General features: G+C 56.6%; 1 protein-coding gene across 1 annotated transcript; it reads right to left on the bottom strand.

Moving 5' to 3' along the window:
* Positions 1-110: 110 nt before the first annotated feature.
* On the bottom strand, positions 111-23037 carry TP73 (tumor protein p73). The gene is made up of 13 exons (XM_066203106.1): positions 22963-23037; positions 22181-22304; positions 17368-17613; positions 6056-6242; positions 5838-5953; positions 5268-5377; positions 4798-4940; positions 4385-4473; positions 3952-4076; positions 3205-3359; positions 2973-3105; positions 2206-2299; positions 111-501 (listed from the first exon to the last, which is right to left on the bottom strand). The coding sequence occupies exons 1-13, from the start codon at positions 23019-23021 to the stop codon at positions 181-183; spliced, it is 1902 nt and encodes a 633-aa protein (XP_066059203.1). The 5' UTR covers positions 23022-23037; the 3' UTR covers positions 111-180.

Below are 23037 nucleotides of genomic sequence, written 5' to 3'. Positions count from 1 at the left end.
TCCTCCTCACCTCCAGTTTCCTCCCCAGGGCAGGCACCTCCTGCCTGGCTCAGGGCCTGCAGTTCCCCTGGACAACTAAACCAAACTCCTCCAGGCGCCCAAGGCTGACAAACACTTTTCAAAAGCGAGGTGGGGGGTTTGTCACAACGCCGGGCGTCTCGCTGCCACTTCCGGAGCCCCTCAGTTGATCTCTCCCTCCGTGAACTCCTCCTTGATGGACTGTTTGCGGGATTTGCAGTCCGGGAGGTCGAAGCCGAAGTCTGCCCAGTCGTCGGCGGCGCCGCGGTTGGGGATGGTGATGGTGTGGCGCACACGGAAATGCACGGCCTCCATCACCCGCTGCCTCTGCAGCTCCCCGGAGCTGCCGATGGAGATGGTGGAGGCGTTGCTGCTGGAGCGGATCAGCTGCTGGGCCCCGTAGTCGTGGCTCTGCTTGAGGTCCTGCAGACCCCGCCAGATGATCATCCGGTACTGCTCCGGGATCTTCAGTGCTCCGAGATCCTGCAGGGACAACGCGGCTGAGGCGCGGCCAGCAGAGATGGGGCTGCGCCAGCAGGAGGGAGCCCTGGACACCCAGGTCACATTTTGGGGGGGCACGATGCCCAAGAGAGCGGGGCTGGACCTCCCGCCACGGCCGTGGGTGCATCATCCCCTGGGTTATTTCTCATTTGTAACCCAGTTAACTCAACCGCAGCTTTGCAGGTTGGAGAATTTTTGTTGTTGTTTTGGGAGGGGCTCACATCGAACTGATGTGGGAATCAGTTTGGTGTGAGTCCTCATTTCAGAACCTACTTTTGTCTTGGTTTTTACAAACCAGGGCTTCTCTAACCTGGCCAGATGAGTGAGACTGAAAGTGTGATGACTTAAAAATGTTCTTTCTTCCCCGTTTTGCCCCTTCCCTCAGGTTCACGGGTCTCAAGGGAGGGAAGGAAGGGATCATTCCCCTTGCACACAGGTTGCAGAGCAGCGTGTGAGGCATCCTTGTGCCTGTGCACTTGGGGTGGCCTCTGCTCTGGTCCTCACCTGGAAGGCTGGAGCAGCACCAGCCTCGAGCACTGAGGTGGGTGACACCAGACTGGGGACATGTGCCAGGACACACACCAGCACAGGGGGGAGCTGCCAGGGATCCATGTTAATGCCGACACAAGACTCACGGGAGCGTTAACTGGAGCAGACAGCGAGTATGCAATTAGTAGCTACAAATGCCGACTCACACACACAGCTCTGCCCTGACACAAGTTTTGGCCATTCCTAAACGCTTCCTTGGACAGCTGACAGATGGTCATGGAGTTAGTTCAGCAAATGGTCCAAAAACAGGCTCAGGTTACACAACTGGCCCCAGCCACCAGTGACAAATCATCATCTCTCCCGGGGGATGTTGTAGCTGCCAGGTAGAGACACTGCTACACCTGCCTGGGGCAAAACAGGGTCAAAACAGGGTTGGGCAAGAGCTCTGTCTCAGCCAAAACACTAACTCTGGGATTTACAGGGTTTTCCATGGCTCAAAGGGTTCAGGATAATTTTTTGTTCTCCTTTTTCTGTTCCCCTGGTGGGCTGGGGAAGCCCCAGCTCTGGTGCTACCCCTGGTACCAGCACCACAGTGTGGCAGCAGCAGAGGCTGATGCTCTGGGCACACACAGGTATTTCCAGCATCCCCTCCATGCTTTTTGTGACAGCTTTTGCCTGACTCGGGCTATTTAATTCCAGACTTCCCTTAATAAAAATGCCCTGGGCTCAACTCCCTTGTTTCAGCCTCTTTAATCTTAAAGATTAGCAGGGGAGGAGGTGAGATCACATTTAACCTCCCTGAAGTGCAGTGGGGTGTCCCTGCTGGCTCTGTGGGATTTGGGGTGTTCCACTGAGCACATCAGCTGTGTTCTCTGTGTTAGGTGGAAAATCTCCCTGAGCTCTGGCCTGGGGATCTTTGATCTCTGTTGTTTCTGAGTGTCTGGAGGAAGCACCTGAGCCTGTCTGTGTTTTTTTGGGACTGGTTGTGATTTTTACCAAGGCCTGAGCCTGAGCTATAGCTACCCCTGAAGGACCATCAAGGGGGCAGGAATGACAGGCATCAATCCTGGGAACACGTATTCTGTGTGAGGGGCTGGGGCACAGGTTTCCCTTCCTCCAATACAGTTTTGGTTTTGCTTTTCAGACCAACAGCTGCTGGAAACAAGTGGTAAGAACAGATCTCCCCAAAGCATTTACCTCTATGGATAGGTTCTGCAGGTGGTAAATATTCTGTAACCCTTGTGAGGTGAAATAGTCGATGCAGTTTGGACACCCCAATCCTGTTAAAAAACTGCAGAGAAAGTTTGGAAAATAAAGTGGCATTAAGTTCTCATGAACAACATCTGTGTCCCATCTCTGTGGGACAGGCCATGTCAGATGGGGGATGTGGAGAGATCCATGGGTGGGACCTCCACTGCCACTAAGGTCAAAGCAAAGTCTGGGCTTACGTCTATTTCTAAAACTACAGATATTTTACTCCTGATTGTCTGAGATTTTGGCTCAGGAACTCATATAATGTGAGGGAGCTCAAGCTGCTGGGGAGGGGGATCAGGGCAAGCCCCAGGCTCTGCCCTGAGTGGATCCTGGCCCAAGGTCTGTCAAAACATCCATGGTCTTTTTAAAGGCCAAAACATTAAAAACCTGCAGAGCTGTTAATGCGTTTCCAGGTGTTTCTGGCAGGGGAAGCTCATAAAGCTACATGCCATTGAACGTGTAGGACAAGACCCTCTTTTAGATGTACTTAATTTCTAATTAATCAGGGATGGATTCCCAGGGAGGTGTATGAGGGCATTGGGGGGTTCTGCCTGGTCAGTGGCTGGGCTTTGGTTGCTCAGGTGAGAGGAACAGCAGTGATTTCTCAGTTGGGGCCAGTGGCCAGTTGCCAGACAGATGGGAAGGTTAGAGCAAGGGACACAGCAAGGAGCAGAGGACAAGACAGACAGGACACTGGGCTCCTTCCCTACCTGACGAGGCTGGGGTCAGCGCTGTAGGGTGGTGGGGGCGTGCAGTGCGACCCCGACACCATGGACTGGGATGAGTGGCCCCCATTCATTTCTCCGTTGGTCTGCATGGGGTGGCTGTTCAGCATTCCAGGTCCTGGACAATAAATGCACCCATTAGACACCACCCAGACCTGATAACACCCACTCCTGGGCAGGGAGAGCCCTGTGCTCGGCCTGGGGACAGAGGACGTACCCATGGGGCCCAGGCTGGGTGCAGAACTGGAGCTGTGCTGGGCAGGCTGCCCCACCAGCTGGTTCACAGAGGGCAGCTTGTTGATTCCTCCACCGTGGACTTTATTCATGGGGGAAAGGACGGGGCCGTAGGAGGAAGGCGTCTGCAGCTGGCTCCTGTTTGGGGAGGGAACACACTGGTCAGACTGAAGGGAGTGGGATGGAGCTGCCCTGCTCTGGCCCTCCAGCCCATCAGGCCTCCCTGCCAAGGGTGCCCTATGGGGGTCTCGAGGGACTGCGGGGTCTCTGGGGGTGTAGGGGTCTCAAGGGCTGTGGGGGTCTCAGGGACTTGTGGGAGTCTCAGGAACTGTAGAGGTCTCAGGAGCTGCAGGGGTATTGAGGAGCTGCAGGGCTCTGGGGGACTGTGGGGATCGTGGGACTGATGGGGGCCTCAGTGATGGTGGAGGTCTCAAACTGGGGGGATCTCAGGGGGCTGCAGGGGTCCTGGGGGATTCTCAGGGACTGTGAAGGTCTCAGGGACTGTGGGGGTCTCAGGGATTGTGGGGGTATTCAGGGCTGGTAGGGTCCCTGGGACTTTGGGGGTCTCATATGCTGTGATGGTCTCAGGTGCTGTGAGAGTCTCAGGGTTGTGAGGGTCTCAGGTGCTGTGGGAATCTCAGGGTTGTGAGGGTCTCAGGGGCTGTGAGGGTCTCAGGGGCTGTGAGAATCTCAGGTGCTGTGAGGGTCTCGGGGCTGTGGCAGGACTCACTGCCTCTGCAGGAGCTGCTGCTGCTGCTGCCGGTAGGAATCCACCAGCTGCTGTGGGACCAGCTCCACCAGCTCCAGGCTCTCCTTTATCTTCATCAGGAACTCAAAATTCTCCCGGCCTCGCACCTGGAGGAGGGAACGAGACCAGGACTTTGCTTTATTCCCGTCCCACCTGGCCAATTCCTCATGCTCCCTTTTTTCCACCCAGACAGATTGTCACTGTGGCCAGGGACTGTTTGGCATGCTGGAAACCCTTGGACATATATGTGCATGGATGCTTTTGCTCCTATTCCCAAGGCCTCTGCTGTCCTACAGGAGTCTGTGCAGCCGCAGCCTGCCTGACATCCCCTCCCCAAGGTGCTTCTGGCAGAGGGGATGGTGCCACCACTGTGCCAAGCCAATTTCCGACCCCGTTGGAGCTCACCCCCACTTACAGGCACGTAGTACATCTCCTCCTCCCCGTGCCTCCTTTTCTTAATGCCAGTGCCCAGTGTTGGGATGCCCTGGGGGCTCTGCTTGAAGGCTGAAAAGGAGAGGGGAAGAGAGTTGGTGGAGTCGTGGGAGACAGGACATGGCAGGGAGCACCTCGAGCTGTGCAGGATGCTAAAACCATGCTCTTGGGGCCTGGCAAGGGAGTGTCCCTTTGTTATTGTCAATAATAAATAAACATATCTGGCCATGAGAGCCATGCACAGGCATCTTTGGGCTCTGCGGGGAGAGGGGTGGGGTCCGACTTAGGAGATTTAGTGGAGAAGGGTCATTCCCGAGAGTGAATTTGAGCCCAAACTTCTGTAGCACAGGGATTTCGGGTGCCCTGAGCCCCCCCACCCCCTGTGAGGGGACTCACTGCGCTTGTTGGCATTGCCGTTCTTGGCCGTGCTCTCGTTCAGGGCTTGCTGCTCTCGGAAATGATCCTCGTCGGCTTTGCGGTCCCTGCCGGGACAGGCACAGATCCGCCCCTCGAAGGATCTCCTGCCCAGGACCTGGCCGCTGGGAGAACAGCGCAATCAGTGACCCTGCTTCCCCTTGGGAAAGGGCATTGGGACTCAGATCAGCGAGCCTCAGGGAGCAAAGGAGCCCCTCAGCAGCTGGCTCCCGGGGAAGAGGCGCTCCTGGGGCAGAGGAAGGCTCCAGCTGCTGGGCTGGGTCCCTGATCCCTCCCTGCCAGCCCTTTTCCAAACAGAGAGGAGCATTCCTGTGCAACGAGCTGGGGCTGCCCCATCCCGTTCCCTGGGGGTGCTCCCTGCAGCAGAGGGTTCTTTCCCCAGCTCTCCCGCAGTGGGAGGGATGCCCATCCCTGCTCCCACAGCCACTCACTCTCTCGTCTCCAGGGTGATGATGATGAGGATGGGCCTCCTGTTCATCCCTCCCACGCAGCTGCTGTTGCACATGAAGTTGTACAGGATGGTGGTGAACTCGGTCCCCACCTGCCCGGGAGGGGAGAGCAGGTGCTGAGCGGGGAGTGGGAGGGGAGGCAGGCTGGGATCCCTGGGGAGTGAGGAAGAGGAGCGGAGGCAGGCTGGGATCCCCGGGGATAAAGAATCAGGGAGACCCTCCAGCACAGGACTTTGGCAGGATGAGCAGGGGAACATTGGGGATGGTGTGGGGATGTTCCCAGCTGGAAAGAGGGGACTGTACAAGAACTGTGGGGGCGCTCAGGGCAGGACTGCAGGGGATATCCTGTTACACCCCACTTCCCAAGGCCAGGCTGCTCTGGGATGTTTGACAGCGTTGGGAGATGCATGTGGTGAAGCGTAGATGCCACCAGTGCTGGGGGTGAGCACCGAGCGGTCTTAGATGTGCCAGGGCAAGGGAGACATTGGGCCAAGCAGCTCAAACCAGGGCGGCAGGGGCTGGTCCTTCTCCCTGCCCCGAGCAGCCGGGTACCTGCGGGGGCTCGTAGGGCACCATCACGCTCTGCCGCCCCGTCACCGGGTCATCCACGTACTGGGACATGTTGTTGCCTTCCACTCGGATGAGGTGGCTGGCAGGGGCTGACTGGCCTGCAAGGCAAACCTCCAGTTAGAGCCATGCTGTGCCCACAAGGGCTGTGACACAAGGGACACGTGGCCCCCCAGGCCGTGGGGACAGCTGGGAGCCCTCACCGTCATTGAAGTCGCGGCCGAGCTCGTGGTTGGGGCAGCGTTTCACCACCTCGGTGACGTGCTCTGCCTTCTTGTAGACGGGCATGGCCCGGATGATGGTGCCCGGGGGAGGAGAGGTGGACACCTTGATCTGGATGGGGCATGTCTTGGCGATCTGACAGTAGAGCTTCTTCAGCAGCGGGGAGTACTGGAAAAGAGGAGACATCCCCGGGGTGAGCGTCACTGGTGGGGTCCAGGGTGCTCCCCTGGCCAGCCTGGGCGTCCTCTGCTGCTCTGGTGTAAAGGCAGGGCTTCCTTCTCTTCCCTTTCCTCTGGAAACATTGAAATCTGACCATTTCAACCACACTATGTGGTATCTGCTTTCCACGTAAACCAGACAGAGCCACCTCCAGGGCAGGGAGGGGTCTCCCAGATGGGCAAGGGCTCTGGCAGAGCAGGGTCCCACTGCACTGAGACAGAGGGAATCTCACTGAAATTCAGCAAAACTCTCATTCGTGCATCACTCAGCCTGTTTTGGAAACATTCCCAAGTCTGTTCTCACACACAGCTCCTGACCAAGGGAGCACTGAGGTCACTGACACATCACAGCCTGAGGAAATCGTGCTTGATGCCATTAGCAGTGTCACAGCTGATTAGACAGGACCTGGGAGTTTAGTTCTGACACAGATGGGTTTGTCCTAATCCTAACTCAACCCTTTGCAGCAGCAGTGGTTCATGGAGGGGATGGGGTAGAGACATGATAGGGACCACTGCCCGGGCTGGCTGTGGGAAGAGGATGCTCTGTGGCAGCTGGAGGCAGTGCCAACAGTCACTCCTGAATAGAAAATGGTTTGTGGCCACCAAATTCCTCTCCATGAGGGCACAGCGGGGTTTACACAGTGGCAAACTTCCCTTGGATGGAGGAAGCTCTGGAGTCTGCAGCGTGTGCCCCTCCAGAGCAGGGCTGGGGAAGGAGAGCCTGTCCTTCACCTTCCAGGAACTGCCCAGGTGTGGGGATGTGCAATTCCCTTCCACCTCAGCCATGCCATGCTGTTTTCCACCTCACAAGGAATGTGTTTGCTATACACCAGCCCACCCCTGTGCTCGGAGCAGCCCGTCCCTGCATGGCAGGGCATGTTCCTGCTCCAGGTATTTTATCTCATCCCCACAACACAGCAGCCGGTGCCAAAAAAATACCACCGTGCAGAGCGTTTGTGGGGATGTTAAAGCTTGTCCTGAGCCATCCAAATACAGGTGTGCCGAGGGGAGGCTCTGCTCTCCCCGTGCCAGGCGGTTCCTGAGCTGGGGCTGCCCAAAACGGGGGCTCGGCACAGGGCTGGAGGGTGTTCAGGGGCTGACAGTGATGGCTCTGTCCCCACTTTTCCTGGCCATGAGCATGTCCTAGTGCAGCTGTGGGTCAGGCAGGAAGGATTTGTGTCTCCCAGCCCCACTGCCCTGGCTGCAGGAGTAGATTTGCCTGTGGCTGAACGAGGTGCTCCCACCACCAGGACTGGGACAGGGCAAACAAGAGAAACCATTTCCAAGTTTGTCTCATTTAGGTGGTCTCAGTGGAAGTTCTGAGAAGACAAAAAGGGCAGAGGCTCCAGCAAGGCAAACAGCAGCAGGTCCTGCAGCTCCTCCAGCACTGGACTGGTGGTGGCCAGCAGACTCCTAGACGCTCAATGGGGTATCCTGGGTGTCCCAAGATCAGAACCTGCTCGGTGCTGGAGGGGGCAGGAAGATGCTGTGGTCACTGCAGGGTGGTGATTGAGAGGCATAACATGCCCTTGAACCTGACAACAAGAATTAATCCATAGTTTTGTTGGCACTTGGACTCACCCAACAAGAGAGGATGCTTGGAAACACCTACTGAAATCTCCAAATTTTGCACTCATACCGGATGATGCTGACTACACCTTGACTCCATGGCCAGGTTAGCTTCCTGGGTGTGATCCTGCATCCCCAGCAGGGGTTCTCAGGGATCAGGCCTGAGCTGGAAACTTGGGCTCTACTCACAGTCTGGTGACTGCTCTTCCTGGCTGGAAACTCCCACGTGGCTGCAGCCCACAGACCCCACTTGCCCACCATGATGGGGTTTAACATCCTCATTTGGAGGAGCCACCATGGCAAAACAAGGGTTATTTGCAGGGGGCTCTTCCTTGCCAGGTGTTAAAATACTGACAACTCCTGTCAAAGGATCTTTTCATGTAGACATTCCCGGGCAGCCCTCAACATGCCTGGGAACTATAACTGCTCTGGGAGAGCAGAGGTGCATTATGGCAAGTTCTTTGGTAACAAATTCTCTCATTATACCATGTTATGACATGGATAAATCTCTGTTAAATAGCAGAGTGATGCCCTGCAGGGGGAAGGCGGCCGCTCCGTGCAGACTTGCCTCTGCTGATAACCTTATCGTGTCCCAACAGCTCCGGGATCGCCTTCAAAGATCCCTCCACAATAACAAACTATTCTTTTAAGGAACTCCCTGCTGATAATTCTGGGCAAGAAAAGTCCAGGCTGTGGCCTGGGCAGCCATGCTCCTGATTTCTCACTGTGTGGAGCCGTCCTGTGCAGCATCTCCAACTGCAGCCACGGCTGGGCACTCCTGGTCCTGCAGACTCAGGCTGCTCAAGGCCACCAGGACAAGCAGCATCGTGTTTTTGGGATCCCAGGAGATTCTGCATCCCCAGCTTGGCAATGCACATTCTCTGTAGCAGACAGCAAAACCTGCGCTGAGCAGAGTGTCCCTGGGCAGACACCTCTCTCCTCCATTATCTGTATTTGATAATTATCTGCCCCATGCACATCTCTGCCAGGCTGTGCTGCATCACCTGAGGCCCTGGTGCCTCCCAGCACAGTCATACCCTGCACAGCAGCCGGCAGGGACCACATGCTCCTCAAGCGTGACTTGAGGCAGCGGCAGAACACAACCCTGAGATCAAAATGCTGAGATTTAATCACAGACCAGCGCTGCTACATCGCTGCTTCAGCTCTCTGTGTGCCATGGCTGTTGTGTTCCTGCCACCTGCGCTGAGGGAACCTTGCTCTGTTCACCCACATCCTTCCCATTCTGCAGTGTTTGGACAAACTGACCTCTCAGGACATGTGGCAGCTGAGTCACAGCCAAAGCTCAGGTCACTTGAGCTGTGGCCAGCTTGCTGCCAGACATTTGGGGCACCTGAGCCCCTTCCTGGCACGTCCAGACCTCGGCTCCAGGATTCCTTTCACACCTACAAAGAAGCCTGGGTACGTTCTGCCCTGGGCATCTCCTGCCTGTGTCTCCACACCCTGCTCTGCCCTGGGGACCACTGGTGTCTATCTCCATGGTTACAGTAGGACTCAGGTCACCTCTGTTCCTGGAAAGCATCAGAGTGTGTCTGTTATTGGATGCTACCATATGTTTGAGGAACACAAATGGTTTATGTAGCTTGTGGCTTCTGGGTTGCTTGAAGCAGCACAGAGGAGCAGCAGCACTGACAGTCTCCCCTGGAGCCAATGGAAACACACAGAACCTCTATTCCTCCAGGATTTCCTGCAGCTTCCAGTGTCGCCCTCAACTTCTGGGCTGCTACTGTGATGCCAGCTCTGTCTCTGTCCCTTCCCTGCTACTGTTGTCTGTCCAGAGCACTAGGAATAAGCCAAAAAATGGAAAAGCCAAATTATTTTACTCCTAGAAACCTATCAGCTCTAAGCTCTGTTTCCCCAAGAGCTTGGTACCACAAAGGGTCTTGGGATGTGTTTGAAATGCAGCTGCTTTTAGAGTGAGATGAGATCACACTGCCAGATGGAACGGGACATAAACCAGTCACCCCATGGTGCCACCAGCCACTGTGAGGCTTCACCATGGTTATCCTGGTGCTGCTGCCCCAAGGAAACGTTCTGGACACCACAAGATTCCACTGAGTGAATGCTCCACATTGGCTCATGGATGCATCATTGACGTGGAGTCTCAGCATCCATCACTGCCCACCCTGAGAGAGGACCAGGAGATGGCTCCAGAGGCCACCACTGCTCAGCCCCAGGGCTGCCTCCCCACGCAGGAAATGAGCAGGGAGAGGTGGTTTTCCCCACGGATGCTGACAGCCTCACACAAAAAGTAACCTGAATCCTCTGCCTGGAAAGGCCTTCTGATAAAGTCCACCTCGCCCGGCCTGGGCAGCAGAACCGCTAGGAGGATGTGTCCCAACAGATTTGGAGCTGATAAAATCTTATTTATCTTCAACTGTTGACACCGAAGCGTCTAGACTTGCCTGTTGGGGAAGGCGCAGCCAAGGCCTCCTTTCCCTCTAGAAGGAAATGATTTGCTCAACAATTGCTTTTTCCACAAATCCTCCCCCCCCACCTCCTCCCTACCAGCCACCACCTCCTCCTCTTCTCCTACATTCCAGGCTCCTCATTAGCTTTACTCAAGACGTGTCCAGGACTGTAGTCAATGGATCCCCAATAAAGCCACTGGCCTGGCAAGGCTGAGAGAAGAAAAGTGCCGCCTCCGGCTGCTAATTTCCTTGCGCTCCCCGGCAAGCAGCTGCGGAGCTGCATCCTGGGACAGGTTGGGGCAGATCTTAGCCCAGAGGTGATAATAACGTGTCTGTCATCTTCCCCAGACATGTAGCATCTTGCAAACCGCAAATACCGTTAACCGGCTCGGACGAATCTGTTACGACAGATCCTGGAAGACGTGCCGGCGGCACAGCTAATTTTTGTTTTTTGGTTTTTTGTTGTTTTTTTTTTTCCCCTCTCTCTCCGTCTAATTTTTTTTTAATAACCATTTTTTAATCACCGGCCTGTAAACTCCTCACTGAGCTGGAAATTCCTCCCCAAGCCGCCTTGTTGCTCATTTATTACGAGCCAGGTTTGAGTATGAGTGGGGCCTGAGAGGAGAAGGGAGTGTCCAGCGGGGCCTGAGGTACCTGTCCAGCACACAGGTTGGCTGGACAGTGGGGACCCTGGCTGTAAGAGGTGCCCTGGTGCCCTGTGCCTCCAGTCCCTGCACCACAGTGGTGATGGATCAAGGTGATGGCCATCAGGGATGCGCCAAAACCCATCTCCCCATGTCTACAGTCCCTGCACCACAATAATGATGGGTGGGGATGATGGCCATAAGGGATGCCCCAACACTTACCTTCCTGAGCCTGGTCCCAGTGATGCCTTGGGGTGACATCAAGACACTACCAGCTGTGCCCAGGACAAGGGGTCTCAAGGCACTCAGTAGAGCCCCCTGATCAACCCAGCCATCATCAGCTGCTCTGACCTCTGTCCCCCACAGGTCCCCCAGCCCTACAGACCACTGAGGTCTCGGGGCCCTGCAGCAGAGCAGCACAGGGAGGTTCCCTGTGCTCCAGCTTCTGTTCTTCTACCTTAATTAGCATGCCATTACTGCTAATTAAAATTCCTTGGTTCGCCCCCAAAGGACTCCTCTCCCTTCTTTCCCCAGTGAGCACATCCTTAAAATAACTTCCAGCTGGGATCTCTCTCACTCACTGCTGATCCAACGCTGGCACTCTGGGGGGTTTAATCCTTTCTTGTAGGTCTGACTCCCTCTGTGTGGTGGATACTCGGATCCCCTGACCAAGCCAACCCAGAGCTCCCTCCCACTCTAAAAAGGAAGACACAAATCCAGCAAGGAGTTTACTTCACCCTGCCAAGGATGCAGGGAGCAGGCTGGGAGGAGAGGGAAGGGAAGAGGAGGCTGAGTTGGCCTTGGGAATTGCTGCTGGGAAGGAAATGCGGAAGCCAGCACAGTGAGAGCAGGATTTAGAGGGAAGCCACGGGCTCTGGAGCATCCCAGGGGGCTGTGCCATGCAGGAGGGGCTGCTCCTCTGCCCTCTCTCAGCCACTGCCTGGAGTGAGCACGGGCAGTGAGTGGGTTTGCCAAGGGCACACCAGCATCCTTTCCCCCTTCCATGCACTGGAGATCAGGGCTCCCAACCCTCTCCCACCTCTCCTGCCAGGGAGCTTTGCCTCCCCGATGGAGCAGCACTGCCAGGAAGCCATTCCCTTGACCTGTGCATACCAGACACGTTCGAGATAATGGAGCTGATAGCGGGATCGTGTTGGAACATCACACACTGAATTCCTTTGCCTTTTTTCTTAATTCCATTGTGTCTGGAGCTCCTGGAGCCTCATCCACACCCTGAGAGAGCTGGTGGAAAGCCTCCAGTGGGTTGGCTTCCATGGGCTCTGGAGCAGGCTGGTGCTGAGGTTGCTTTCCTACTTCTGGCACGCCAAAATATCCATGCTCATCTGCACAGCTACTCAGAGTGTCCTCAGCTGTGTGCAGCCCAAATCATTCTCCAAGCATTCTGTTGGACAGCAACCTCCCTGGGATACAAGAAGGTGCCAGAAGGGGTTCTTGGTACAGTGATGCTTCCTCCTGAAGAGTTTTCCCTCCTCTTCATATCTGCCTCTACCCCATAAAGCCACAGACAGTGACCAGCAAGGGAGAACCTGCCTCCCAGCACACCAGTAACTCCCACCCTCCTCATTGTCAGGACCAGAGCAGGCATTTCAGCTCCTCAGTGCCCTTGCTCCAGCTGCAAGATCTATCAAGCCAGTGGAGCCAGTTCCACGCTGCCATGTCTCACTGTCCAGGCGCTGGGATGCAGACTGGTTTGCTGTGGGTGACTGCTGCACAGCCATCCACGGGAGCAGAAGCAGCAGCTCTCCTCAGCTGCGGACCTGTCCAGCCTTTCCCCCGCAGGCTGTCTGCTCCCCGAAACAGCACCAAGACCCTGGGTGTGGTCCAGCCCCTCCGTGCCTGTGTCAGAGACGCCCCTGCCTGCCTGCTCGGGGGTTTGTCCATCTCCCCCCGGCTCCAGGGGCTCCCTGGGCCCGAGCCCCCGCGTCCCTTTGCAGCCCGGCCCGCGGGAGGCCAAAGACCCCATTAACACCTCCGCAGCTCCGGCACATGCGACAGCGTCCGGCGGGGAGGGAGACCCGCTCCGCCGCCAACCCGACTTGAGAAAAATCCTAATTATCCGCCAGTTACCAGCTGGCTGGCGTGGCGAGGGGCTGCGGCGAGAAAACGGCAGCGATGGGCTGCGGCTGCAGCGTGTCCGGGCAGCTCCGGGCAGCGGAGCCCCGGTGGCTCCGGCGGGCGGGCAGGATGCCGGCGTGCCCCGTCTTGCCGCGCCGCAGCTCCCGGTCCTCGGCCCGCCTGCCAGAGGGGGGCTTCCAACCCGCAGGGAAAACCTTATTTTCGGCATCTGGCCGTTGCTCTCTGCGATAAGAAGGCCATTAAAAATGAAAAGAGGAGGTGGCAGCAGGCTGGAGGGCTTCCCGCAGCACGGGCTGGCGCGGCTGTTTCTGTCCAGTGCTGGTGGTGACACTCAGAGCTCAGCCCGGGGGTTACCCAGTGTCACCCAGCACTGCCCAGAGTCCCTCTGAGAGGACAGAGCTGGGCAATGTCAGCCCCAAGGCTTCACCCTTCTCCGTTCACCTCTTTTCTAAAATTAGAAAATCAGCATTTTGAAGCAAGAGAGAGCAGCTGATGATGTTCTGATCCCACTGCCCACACTGCTACCCTCAGACCCCTTCCTCCTCCTCCTGCATTAAGTCAAGGGTGTCTGCTAAAGCACATCTTATCTCTGGAGTGATATGCAGACTCCTCATTTGAATCCTTCAGGAGTTGGGAGAATCCACCACATTCCTTGGTAAATTGTTCCTATGGTTAATTATCCTCACTGCTTAAAAAAAATATTCCTCCTTGTTTCTAGTCTGAATTTGCCTGGCTTCAGCTTCCAAGTGCTGGGTCTCATTATGTCTTTTGCTATTAGATTAAAGAGCTGGCTGCTATCAGGAACCATCTCCTGGGCACACCACGGTCGAGTCTCCTTGCTCTTCTAGGGGGGAACTTCCATGCAGAATGTTTCTCTGGTATTGCTCTACGAGGCATCTGTTCCAAACTGTTCATCTTCTTCACATCTCCCTCCCAGGCCATGTCTGCTTTGTCAATAGAGGGTTTGAAGTGTGGACAGGAGCACTGAAGTGTGGGCAGGGCTTGGGGACATTTTGCTCCCCTGCCAGGTGACACTGATTTGCCCAGCCCTGCAGAGGAAGCACTTGTCCAGCACTCGAGGGGCCAGCTCACCTGATTCTTAGGAGCCTCCTCTCCTAAGTGAGGGAGAATGCCACAACTCCCAGAGGGATTCAAGTCAAAACCCTTCAGAACCAGGAGCCCATTAGGCTACACGCTTCCATCAACCACATCTCGTGATTATATCAAAAAATGATGCCAAATCTTTAGACAAGATGACACACTCACAAACCATTTCTTTTGGCATTGCCTGCTCACCAGCTGTCCTTTCCTCCGTGGCCAGATCCTCCATGATTCAATCCCACACTGCAAGAGACCTTCAGCTGAGACTCCTTCCAGTGCAGTGGACCCCTTGCTGCTCCAAAACGCTGCCCAGCGCGTTGGCTCTGCCGAGACTGTGGTCAGTGCATGGTGGAAATTGATCGACCATCCTGGCACAAATTATTGGGCGCAGCAAAGCTCAGCATATCCAAAATCCACGGGGCTTCCTCAGGAGGAACAGGCTGGGTTGGTTCTTCCCAAATGCAGTCCCAGAGCACCTTTGTCCGGCAGAGCACCGGGGTGGTTTGTGGTGCTGTGCTTGGTGTGACCATCACTGCGCTGTCAGATGTCCCTTTCTGTCCCCAGCCCTCCTGACCAGGCATTTACCTTCCCATTCCCAAGTGTCTGCATTTCCCAATGGCTTTTCCTTATCTTACGTGTGTGTTCCCAGCTCCTGTGGAGGCTCACAGTGTCCTACTCAGTGTTACCTGTGTGTTCACTGACAACACAGAATTTGTTTTGCCGAGCTCCTCTCCCTGTCAAACCAGGATGAACTCTCAGGTGTGGCAGTGGCACTGCAGAGCTCACAGTGAGTGGGAGGAAGGCAGAGACCTCATCTTCCAGCACTGACCATGCCTGTGACAGCCCCAGCCAGGAGGACACCCGGAGGACACGGCGTGACACCAACTGTCACTGCAGCAGGACCATTTCTCATGTGGCACTTTGGCAATCCTGCAGGAACCACTGCTTCAAATGAAACATCCATCCCCTGTGCTCTCCAGGGTGCCAGACGCTGCCAACCCACTGCTGCTCTCCACGAGGCTCAGCTCCAGTGCAGGTGGGCACTGGCCCTGCAGCCAACCTGCTCTGTGGGATGCAGCCATCCCAGCATGGTGGCTCAGAGGGCCACACACCTCTGACTGCCTTCCCGAGTGTTAAAGCCACTTCAGGCATTCACATCCTCACTCTGGACCCTTCCCAGGACCCCTCCTTGCAGCTGTGGCTCCCAGCCCCAGCTGGCGGGTGCACCCTCCACAGATGCTCCCAGCCACCCCTGGAATGAGAGCGTTCTCCAGGCAGCTCCTAGGTCCAGCTGCTCCCCCAAGGCTGGGAGGGCATCGTGCAGCACTGCCTGCCCTGGTCTCCCAGAAAGACTTGGGAAAAACAGCCATATCCCGTCCTGGCGAGCTGAGCTCCCAGTGGCACACAGCTACAGGAGAACAGTCAGCACAGGGTGATGTGAAACAGTCTGAGCTCCCTTCAGTTAGAACTGTGGGAAGATCCCAGGGGAATGGGACAGCTTTCAGGAGGGGAGCCCTGCTGCGCTGTGTCTGCTCCATCCCAAAGCCATCCCACAGCACTCCTAGCTAGGGACAGTGGCAAGAGAGCCTGGGACACGTTCTGGCCTCCATCCCTACGGGCCGGGACAAGACACCCTGCAGTGCCTTGTTTCGGTTTCCATTCGGGCACTTTAGCGGCACGGGAATGACTCCCTTCCCTGTGCAGCTTTACCTGTGACTGACAGGAGTTATCCCCCAGCAGGGACTGGAGTGGGCTGGGATCACATCCTGCCCGAGGACCTCCGGTTTATTCAGTTCCTAATGAATCTGCATCACCCCTGAGCAACATCCCGCAAGGAAAGACAGCGGAAAGTGTGGAGGCTTGACCGCCCCTGCGGGGGTGTTTAGGCACGGCGCTGTCCCAAGTCTCCGGTCCGTGTGGAGCAGCAGCCGCGGGGAAGCTGCCGGATTGCACCAGCCGGGAATTCGGCTGTGTTCAAACGCCCCATCGCTGCCCACTCGCTGCTGCTTTCCCACTCCACGCACCCATTGGCTTCCACAGGACACAGCCCCAGCGCTGCGGCCGCTGCCGGAGCCCGTCCCCACCCGCATCCTCCCCAGGACAACCGGGAGCATCCCGGCGGCAGCTGCCCCGGTGTCCCTGAACGACAGCATCCGAGGATGCTTTCTGTCTCCTGCGGGCAGGACTGTCTTGGCAATTAAACACGTCACTTTCCGCAAACAAAGGTCATTACCACACCCGGGGCTTAAATATCCCTGGGCTGCTCTGCCCGTTCCATGACAATGTCAAACCGCAGCCCCGGAGGAAACTCTGCCGCTCCTGCGGGGTGTCAGCCGTCCCATCCCAACCTTCCTGCTCTGCCAGTGCTTCCCGGAGGAGCAAACCCGCCCGGCTCCAGCGTGGTGAGCTGCTCTCCCGGGTATTCCAGAGGTACCCGCTGCGGGATTGCCACTTGTGACACTGGCCACAAGTCCTGGTTCTCCTTAAGAACGCTGCGCTGAGCCAGCAGCAGGGATGCGAATTTAGGACCTTTTGCCGCAAAAAGCAAAGCGGCCCCAGTCCGCTCTGCCCGGCCCCTGGTTCCCCGCTCGCAGAGCTCTCCTGTGCCGGGCAGCAGTCGGAGCAGCCGAGGACCAAAGCTGCATCCCGGCTGCCGAGCAGGAGCTGTGCAGCCATCCCTCTGTGCATCAAAACCTATTTGCGCTTCAAAACCTGCTCTGTTATTTGCTGTGACTTGTAGGGATTAAGTTACTCCTCTAATACGGGATGGAGAAGGACCGTAAATGACAAGTAGGTATTTCCAGCACAGCTGGGAACGGTGTCGGGAGACACGAGCAAAGGACCCTCTCACCCGCGGCCTCGTCTCTGACAGCACCCGCTGGCAAATACGCCGGGAAGCACCGTGAGAACGAGGCAGGCACTGCCCCAGGACATTCCTTTTCGAGGACATTTACCCACAATTTAGGCAATCAGTGCGAGAGAAGTGACACCCCATCCGCTGTGCTCCACAGCCCTTTGGGAGAAACCCTCTGGAAAGCAAGCACTGACGTTTCCAGCACGCTTTGCTTCCCAGGGTCACCACCTGCGCCGGTGAAGTCCCCATCAGTGGTGGCTGCATCCCGCAACCTCCCCGTGCGAGCCTCCCCACCCGCCACCGCCTTTGGGTGTCGGCGGTGAGGACGCGCCCGGAGGGTGCTGAGCATCTCCCTGGCCGAGGAAGAAGAAGGCAACTTACTGTCCAGGTGGCTGACTTGGCGGTGCTGGATTGCTGGAAGGTCACCTCGAAGTGGTGGGGACCGGGGTAGTCGGTGTTGGAGGGGATGACGGGTGCCGGGGACATGGCGTCGAAGGTAGAGCTGGGCTGCGAGTAGGGCGAGTGCGTTGGGACATTGGAGGTGTGCTCGGAGCTGTAGGGGCTGGTGGAGGCTGCTCTGCTGCCGATGCTCTGATCCATGCTGTTGTTCAGCAAATTGAACTGGGACTGGAGGAAAGGAAAAGGGGAGGAGGGAAAAAAGAAAACACCAGCCAGTTTAGAGACAGGGAAACCTCAGCCACCTTTCTTCCAGGGCTGGGGTGTCCTGTTACAGCCTCCTTAAAGGGCCAGCGTGCGGGAGGGGAGCCAAAGGAGCTGGTCTGGGTGGCTCGGGTTTTCCGGCAGGTCACCACTTGTGTGAGGGATGAACTCCGTGCGCTTAAATCACCCCCCCTCGAGCTGCTCCATCCTCGCTGGAGGCAGCGAGGTGCCACAAACCCGGATTTCTAGCGCACCTGCCTTGGGAAAGCCACGCTTCTGACAGTGGGGAGAAGGCAGCGGCGTTGTGGGGTTTGCTCAGGGGTGGGAGATGTCCCGCTGCAGGCAGGGGGTGACAGCCCTGTCCTGCACACAGGGCTCTGCTCCCCACTGTCCCTCCCAGCAGCCAGAGTGTCACAGCTCGGTGGGATGCCCTGGCAAGGTGAGCAGCAGACCCTGGCGATGACATCGCTCCATCGGGACGGGTGAGCAACAGCCGTCCTCTTTTCCAACCTCTTTTCCAACCTGTCCCTCATGCCTTCACTGCTCACGGACACACACCCACACACCACTCCTGGGTGTGCTTCCCTGAGCCAGCCAGCCCGGAGCAGTGGTTTGTAGCTGGTTTCCCAGCGGGATGTTTGCTCCCAGTGCCTGATGCAGCTCTAATTTGGGGAAAACCTCAAACCTACAAAGCACGTGGCTGCAATGCAGAGCACTGCAGGAAAGTCACAGGGCACAAACGGACCCGCTCAGGCAGGTCCTGGCTCTTATTCCAGACCCGTTGGATCAAATCATGACTTTTTACAATTTTTTCCTTATTCTTCTTCTGATCAATTACTGTCAGAGTCTTCCAATAAGAGCTGGCAGCTCCTTCACCCACAGGCACAGCCCAAGCACAGCGACATTCCCAAGAGCCGTGTGACTAAAGTGACCTTAGTATTTCATTAGAACATCAGACTCAACTACAACAGTTTCTCAGAGCAAGCGGGATGGATTGTTCCCCCCAGAAATCTGCAATTCCCCAGTTGCTTGGGGGTTGCTGTCACCCTGCAGCCCCAGAGGCAGTGGCAGTGCTGGTGACACACAGGTGCATTGCCCGTGTGTCATCCTGGCTCCCTGCACTGGAGCAGGGACACAGCCCCCCTCAACTGCCCTCATACCTGGCAAGGACTGTCCCTGTCCCCAGCAGCCACTGGGACAGCTTTGGGAAGCCAAGAGCTGTGGAAGGAGCCATGGGCACAGCCAGCAGGCTTAGCCTTCTCCAAAGGGCTGCAAGGCTCACGGCTCAGGAATCAGGAGACGTGTTTTAACTTGGGATCCCAACCTCACCCAACCCTCTTCGATGTGGAATGGTTTAAAGGCAATCATCCTTCTCCAGGGAAGTTCTCCTGTTGCCTGCATCTCTCACAAGGTCGTTGGAGCCTGTGACTAACTGGAGGAATGCTGAACAAGATCTGGCTTGCTTTTATGCATCCAGCCATTTTCTCCCTTAAAATATGTGCCTAAATCCCTCTATTCCTCCTTGCCGCTCTATAAATAGCCCAGCCAAAGACAAGCCAAGCTTTCCTTAATCCAGGCTTCACCTGGAGAAAAACTTACGAGAAGCTCTGGCAAAACAGGCACGTTAGGAAAGCTCTTGCCATGCAACTGGGAAATGCAGCTGCTGCGGGGACTGCAGGCAGGGCAGAGCTGAGGGAATCAACCAGGAGAACAGCAGCAAGGGAAAAGGGATTGCTGCTGGTTAGGTCTGCTCAAAGCCCAGATGATCCAGGGGTATCAGGACTGAGCTGTTTTGTTCCCATGCTGAGAGACAGGACCATTCATGGCTGAAGCCGGTGGCTGTAAATGGGCAAGTGAATGGGGATCCACCACAGGACAGAGCATCCCGAGCTCTGTATGGGAGAAAACCTTCCCTCAGGAGGAATGGTGAGATATGAGACCCAGGGTATCACCTCTACCAGCCAGACTGGGCTACCTTAGCACAAAGCAAGAGGCAGCATCCCGAGTGCCCACACTTTGAGAATCTGCTGGCAGAGAGACCCAGAGTCAGGTGCGTGGCCAAAACGACACACTTGCTGTTCAAAAATGATGGAATTGTGGCAACATTCTCCTAAAAAATGAATTGAAGGCAGGAGCGATTGTGTGTAAATATGTACATACACACAGAGGGATAATTATTCACAAAACTGCAGCAACGACCTCACAGGGAACAGCCCCAACAATGGGTCACACGGGCTTGGTACCAACACACTTAAGATAAAAACCAGGAATGAAGTGATTTCCTTCTATCTCCAACCGCCTCTGTGCCTGTGCTGGACTGTTCTGAAACCCCTCTTCCTTAAGAAAACAACCTCAGTGTCTGAGGACAGGGCTGGAAATGTATTGCCTGCAGCACAGGTATTGCTTCATTTGCACTTCCCTCCCAGGGATTTCCACCAGGGAAAGGAAGCCTGCCTGAGGAGGCAGGAATGCAGTGTGGGCTCAGCTGAGGAGGTCCCCAGTGGATGACAAAGTGCTGCTGGTGGTGTCCAGCACCTCCAGGTGTTCCTTGGATGGATGCTCTGGCTGACATCCTTCCCACCTGTGCACACACAGGTAAGGGACCCTGCACTCCTGGCACCTGAGCTTTAAATCACACCTTGGGCTCTGCAAGCACCAGATGGGGCAAGGCAAGAGGAGCAGTGACCGACTGCTGAAGCTGCAGCATCCCGCACCAACAGGACTCGTGAGCAGCCTGGACCACCCCAGGTCCTCTGCGCAGCAGCAGCACGGGGACAGCTGTGCACAGGGACAACCCCTGGAGCATCCTGGGCAGCAGCACCCGAGCTGGGCAGGCAGAGCCAGAGCAGGTGCCCCTAGAAGTGGAGGATAATTCTAAGAAGGGCATCAAAGCAAACCCCATCCATAGCAAGCAGCACCTACCGTGGTGTAATGCTGCATCGGGTCGCTGATGTAGAGCATTTTAGTTGTCTCGGGGATCACGGAGCGCGGGGAAACCTCCTGCCACGGGAGTCATGGGGTCGGGGCGGCGGCCGGGGTGGGGCGGCGGGTGGGAGGAAGGAGAGCGGGAGCGGGGCCGGGGCCGGGCGGGCAGCGCCAGGGATGCTGCGCTGGCCACCCGTGTGCCGCCGCCGTCTGTTGGCTCTTTTGCTTTTTTCATCTCCCTTAGTTCTGTCAACTCGCTGCATCCAACAACAAAACGGGGCCCACCCCTTCTGTCCCTCATGACTATTCATTAAAGCACAGGGCAGGCCCCAGCTTGCCCAGTGATGGACTGGGCGATACCAACCATTGCCACTGCAGGGAGAGCAGGGGTCCAGCTCCACCACCAAACCTGCCCACATCCCGCTCCCCAAAGCTTCTTCCATGGGGCTGGAGACCTGCTGGGCTGGCATCTGTCACCCTCACACTGACCAGGCAGGGCAGCGAGAGCTCCGTGTGTGGGGGATATGGAGTGATCTCCATCTGGATGGATAGACATGTGAGGTTGAGGATGGATGGATGGATGGATGGATGGATGGATGGATGGATGGATGGATCTCTAGAGGGATAGACAGGAATAGTTAGGGATAGATGCCTGACAGAGCACTGGGGTGACCTGCTCGCTGCCCACCGAGCATCAGCACAACTCTGGAACCAATATGTGCTGAGAGCAGCGGCAATCAGCATGGACTGAGTGATCCCTCCACAGCCTCTCCCCTCTCTTGCCTTTCCCTCAGGCCGCTGGCATCCCGTTACCAGAGCACTCCTTGTCGTGCACCCCAGGCTGCTCCGGCCCCGCCGGGCTCGGCTTTGCTTACAGCAGGAGCGAGGGGAAAAGGCGAGGGCTCGCTCAGCGAGGGGCACAACCCCAATTAGCAGCGCTCTGCCCAGCTCCTGCCCGCTGTGAAAGGCCGGGGAAGGGAGGGAAAGCGAGCGGAAAGAGAGGGAAAAAAGGGCTGGGGGAGGGGAGGCAAGCTGTCGGCGAGGCAAACGGCGGCTTTCTGGAGGGAAGCAGCGGCTCTCCGCAGGGAGATGCAGCCGACAGCCGGGGCAGCCTCAGGGATGCTCCCGGGCGCCACCGAACACGCACAAGCGGCCGGGATGCCTCGCACGCCCGCGATGCTTTTCCAAGACTTTGAAGCAAAGGCTTCTCACAGGAGGGGCAGCAGCACGGACCTGGGGCTGTGGTGGGAGCAGAGCTGCGAGCACGGGGTGCCCCTGCAGCAGCTCTGCCTCCGCAGCAGCTCCCAAATGCCTTTTACTCCACACCTTTTGTCGCAGAGCAGATGACACCCTGCTGCTGTCCTGGTACTCCCTCAGAGCTCCGAGCCACCACTGCTGCCTGCACTGATGTTATCTAACAATAAATAGCCACGGTTTTACTGACCCTTGTGCCATTGATTACAGGTGACCAGACCCTGCACCAGCAAGGTTTGGTTTATGAACCAGCAAACCCCCCAGTGCCGCCCCCAGAGCCCCCAGCCTGCCCCTGCGGGGAAATCAAGTCTGTGCCTCGTTCAGGTCCCCATCCCTGCTGTCTGAGCACACTCACCATCACCGAGTCGGGGATGCCTCTCATCTGGAACACGTCCATTGTGACCTCTGTGCTGTTGGAGACCTCGTTGCTGCTGGTGGGGTTGGCTGGAGGGAGGTCAAAGTAGGTGCTGTCTGGCTCCCTGAGGAGAAGGTGAGGGCACAGTCATCTCCCCAGCTCTCCAACGCAGCCTGTGCCACCACCACCCCTCCCAGCAACCTGCAGTCCCCTCAAACCTTGTCCCATTCCCAATTTCCTTCTCCATCCCCTGCTTTTATTTCCACATGGCGGAGCAGGCTTTACCTGGCAGGTAAAGCAAGCAGAGACGTAGGGAATTTTGTATCCACCCAGCTACTCCACAGTATCTGTCACCTTGGGATGTCTTTACATGAGAGGACCAAGGAAGGAAGGAGATTAAACGAAGCACAGTCCTTCTCCCTTGATTAGAGCATGAGGCCCAAAGGCCAAAACACTTGCAAACATCTTGGTGGGGCTGGAAGATGTTTAATTTTGGAATTAAGGGTCCCAGCTTGAGGGGAGCTCTGTTCTGGCCCTGACACTGTCCTCATGCTGCCTTGGAGCACTGCAGCCAGGATGGAGCTACCCATGAGACAGACAGTGCCATGTTGTCTGGCAAATGGAACGTGCTTGAGCAGAGAGTCTGAAACCAGGGAGCAAAATCTGCGAGGTGGCAAATGTGTCTGTGGAAAGCAGAGGATGCAAAAGGAAATTTGTCTTTGGCAAAGAGCCACTGCTGTCCCCAAACACCCCCCCTTGGGGAAGGATCACACCCCACTTACAGCGTGCTCCAGAGGTGCTCAAACGTGGTGCCTTCATCAGCTGGGGATGACTGGGACATCTTCACAGTGGGGGAG

This window comes from Chamaea fasciata, unplaced genomic scaffold (assembly GCF_029207755.1).
Source record: "Chamaea fasciata isolate MVZ Bird 193981 ecotype frontalis unplaced genomic scaffold, bChaFas1.0.hap1 SCAF_23, whole genome shotgun sequence".
NCBI classification, from domain to species: Eukaryota; Metazoa; Chordata; class Aves; order Passeriformes; family Sylviidae; genus Chamaea; species Chamaea fasciata.
The sequence above is the reverse complement of the archived record's forward strand: the minus strand, read 5'-3'. Positions and strand labels throughout refer to the sequence as shown.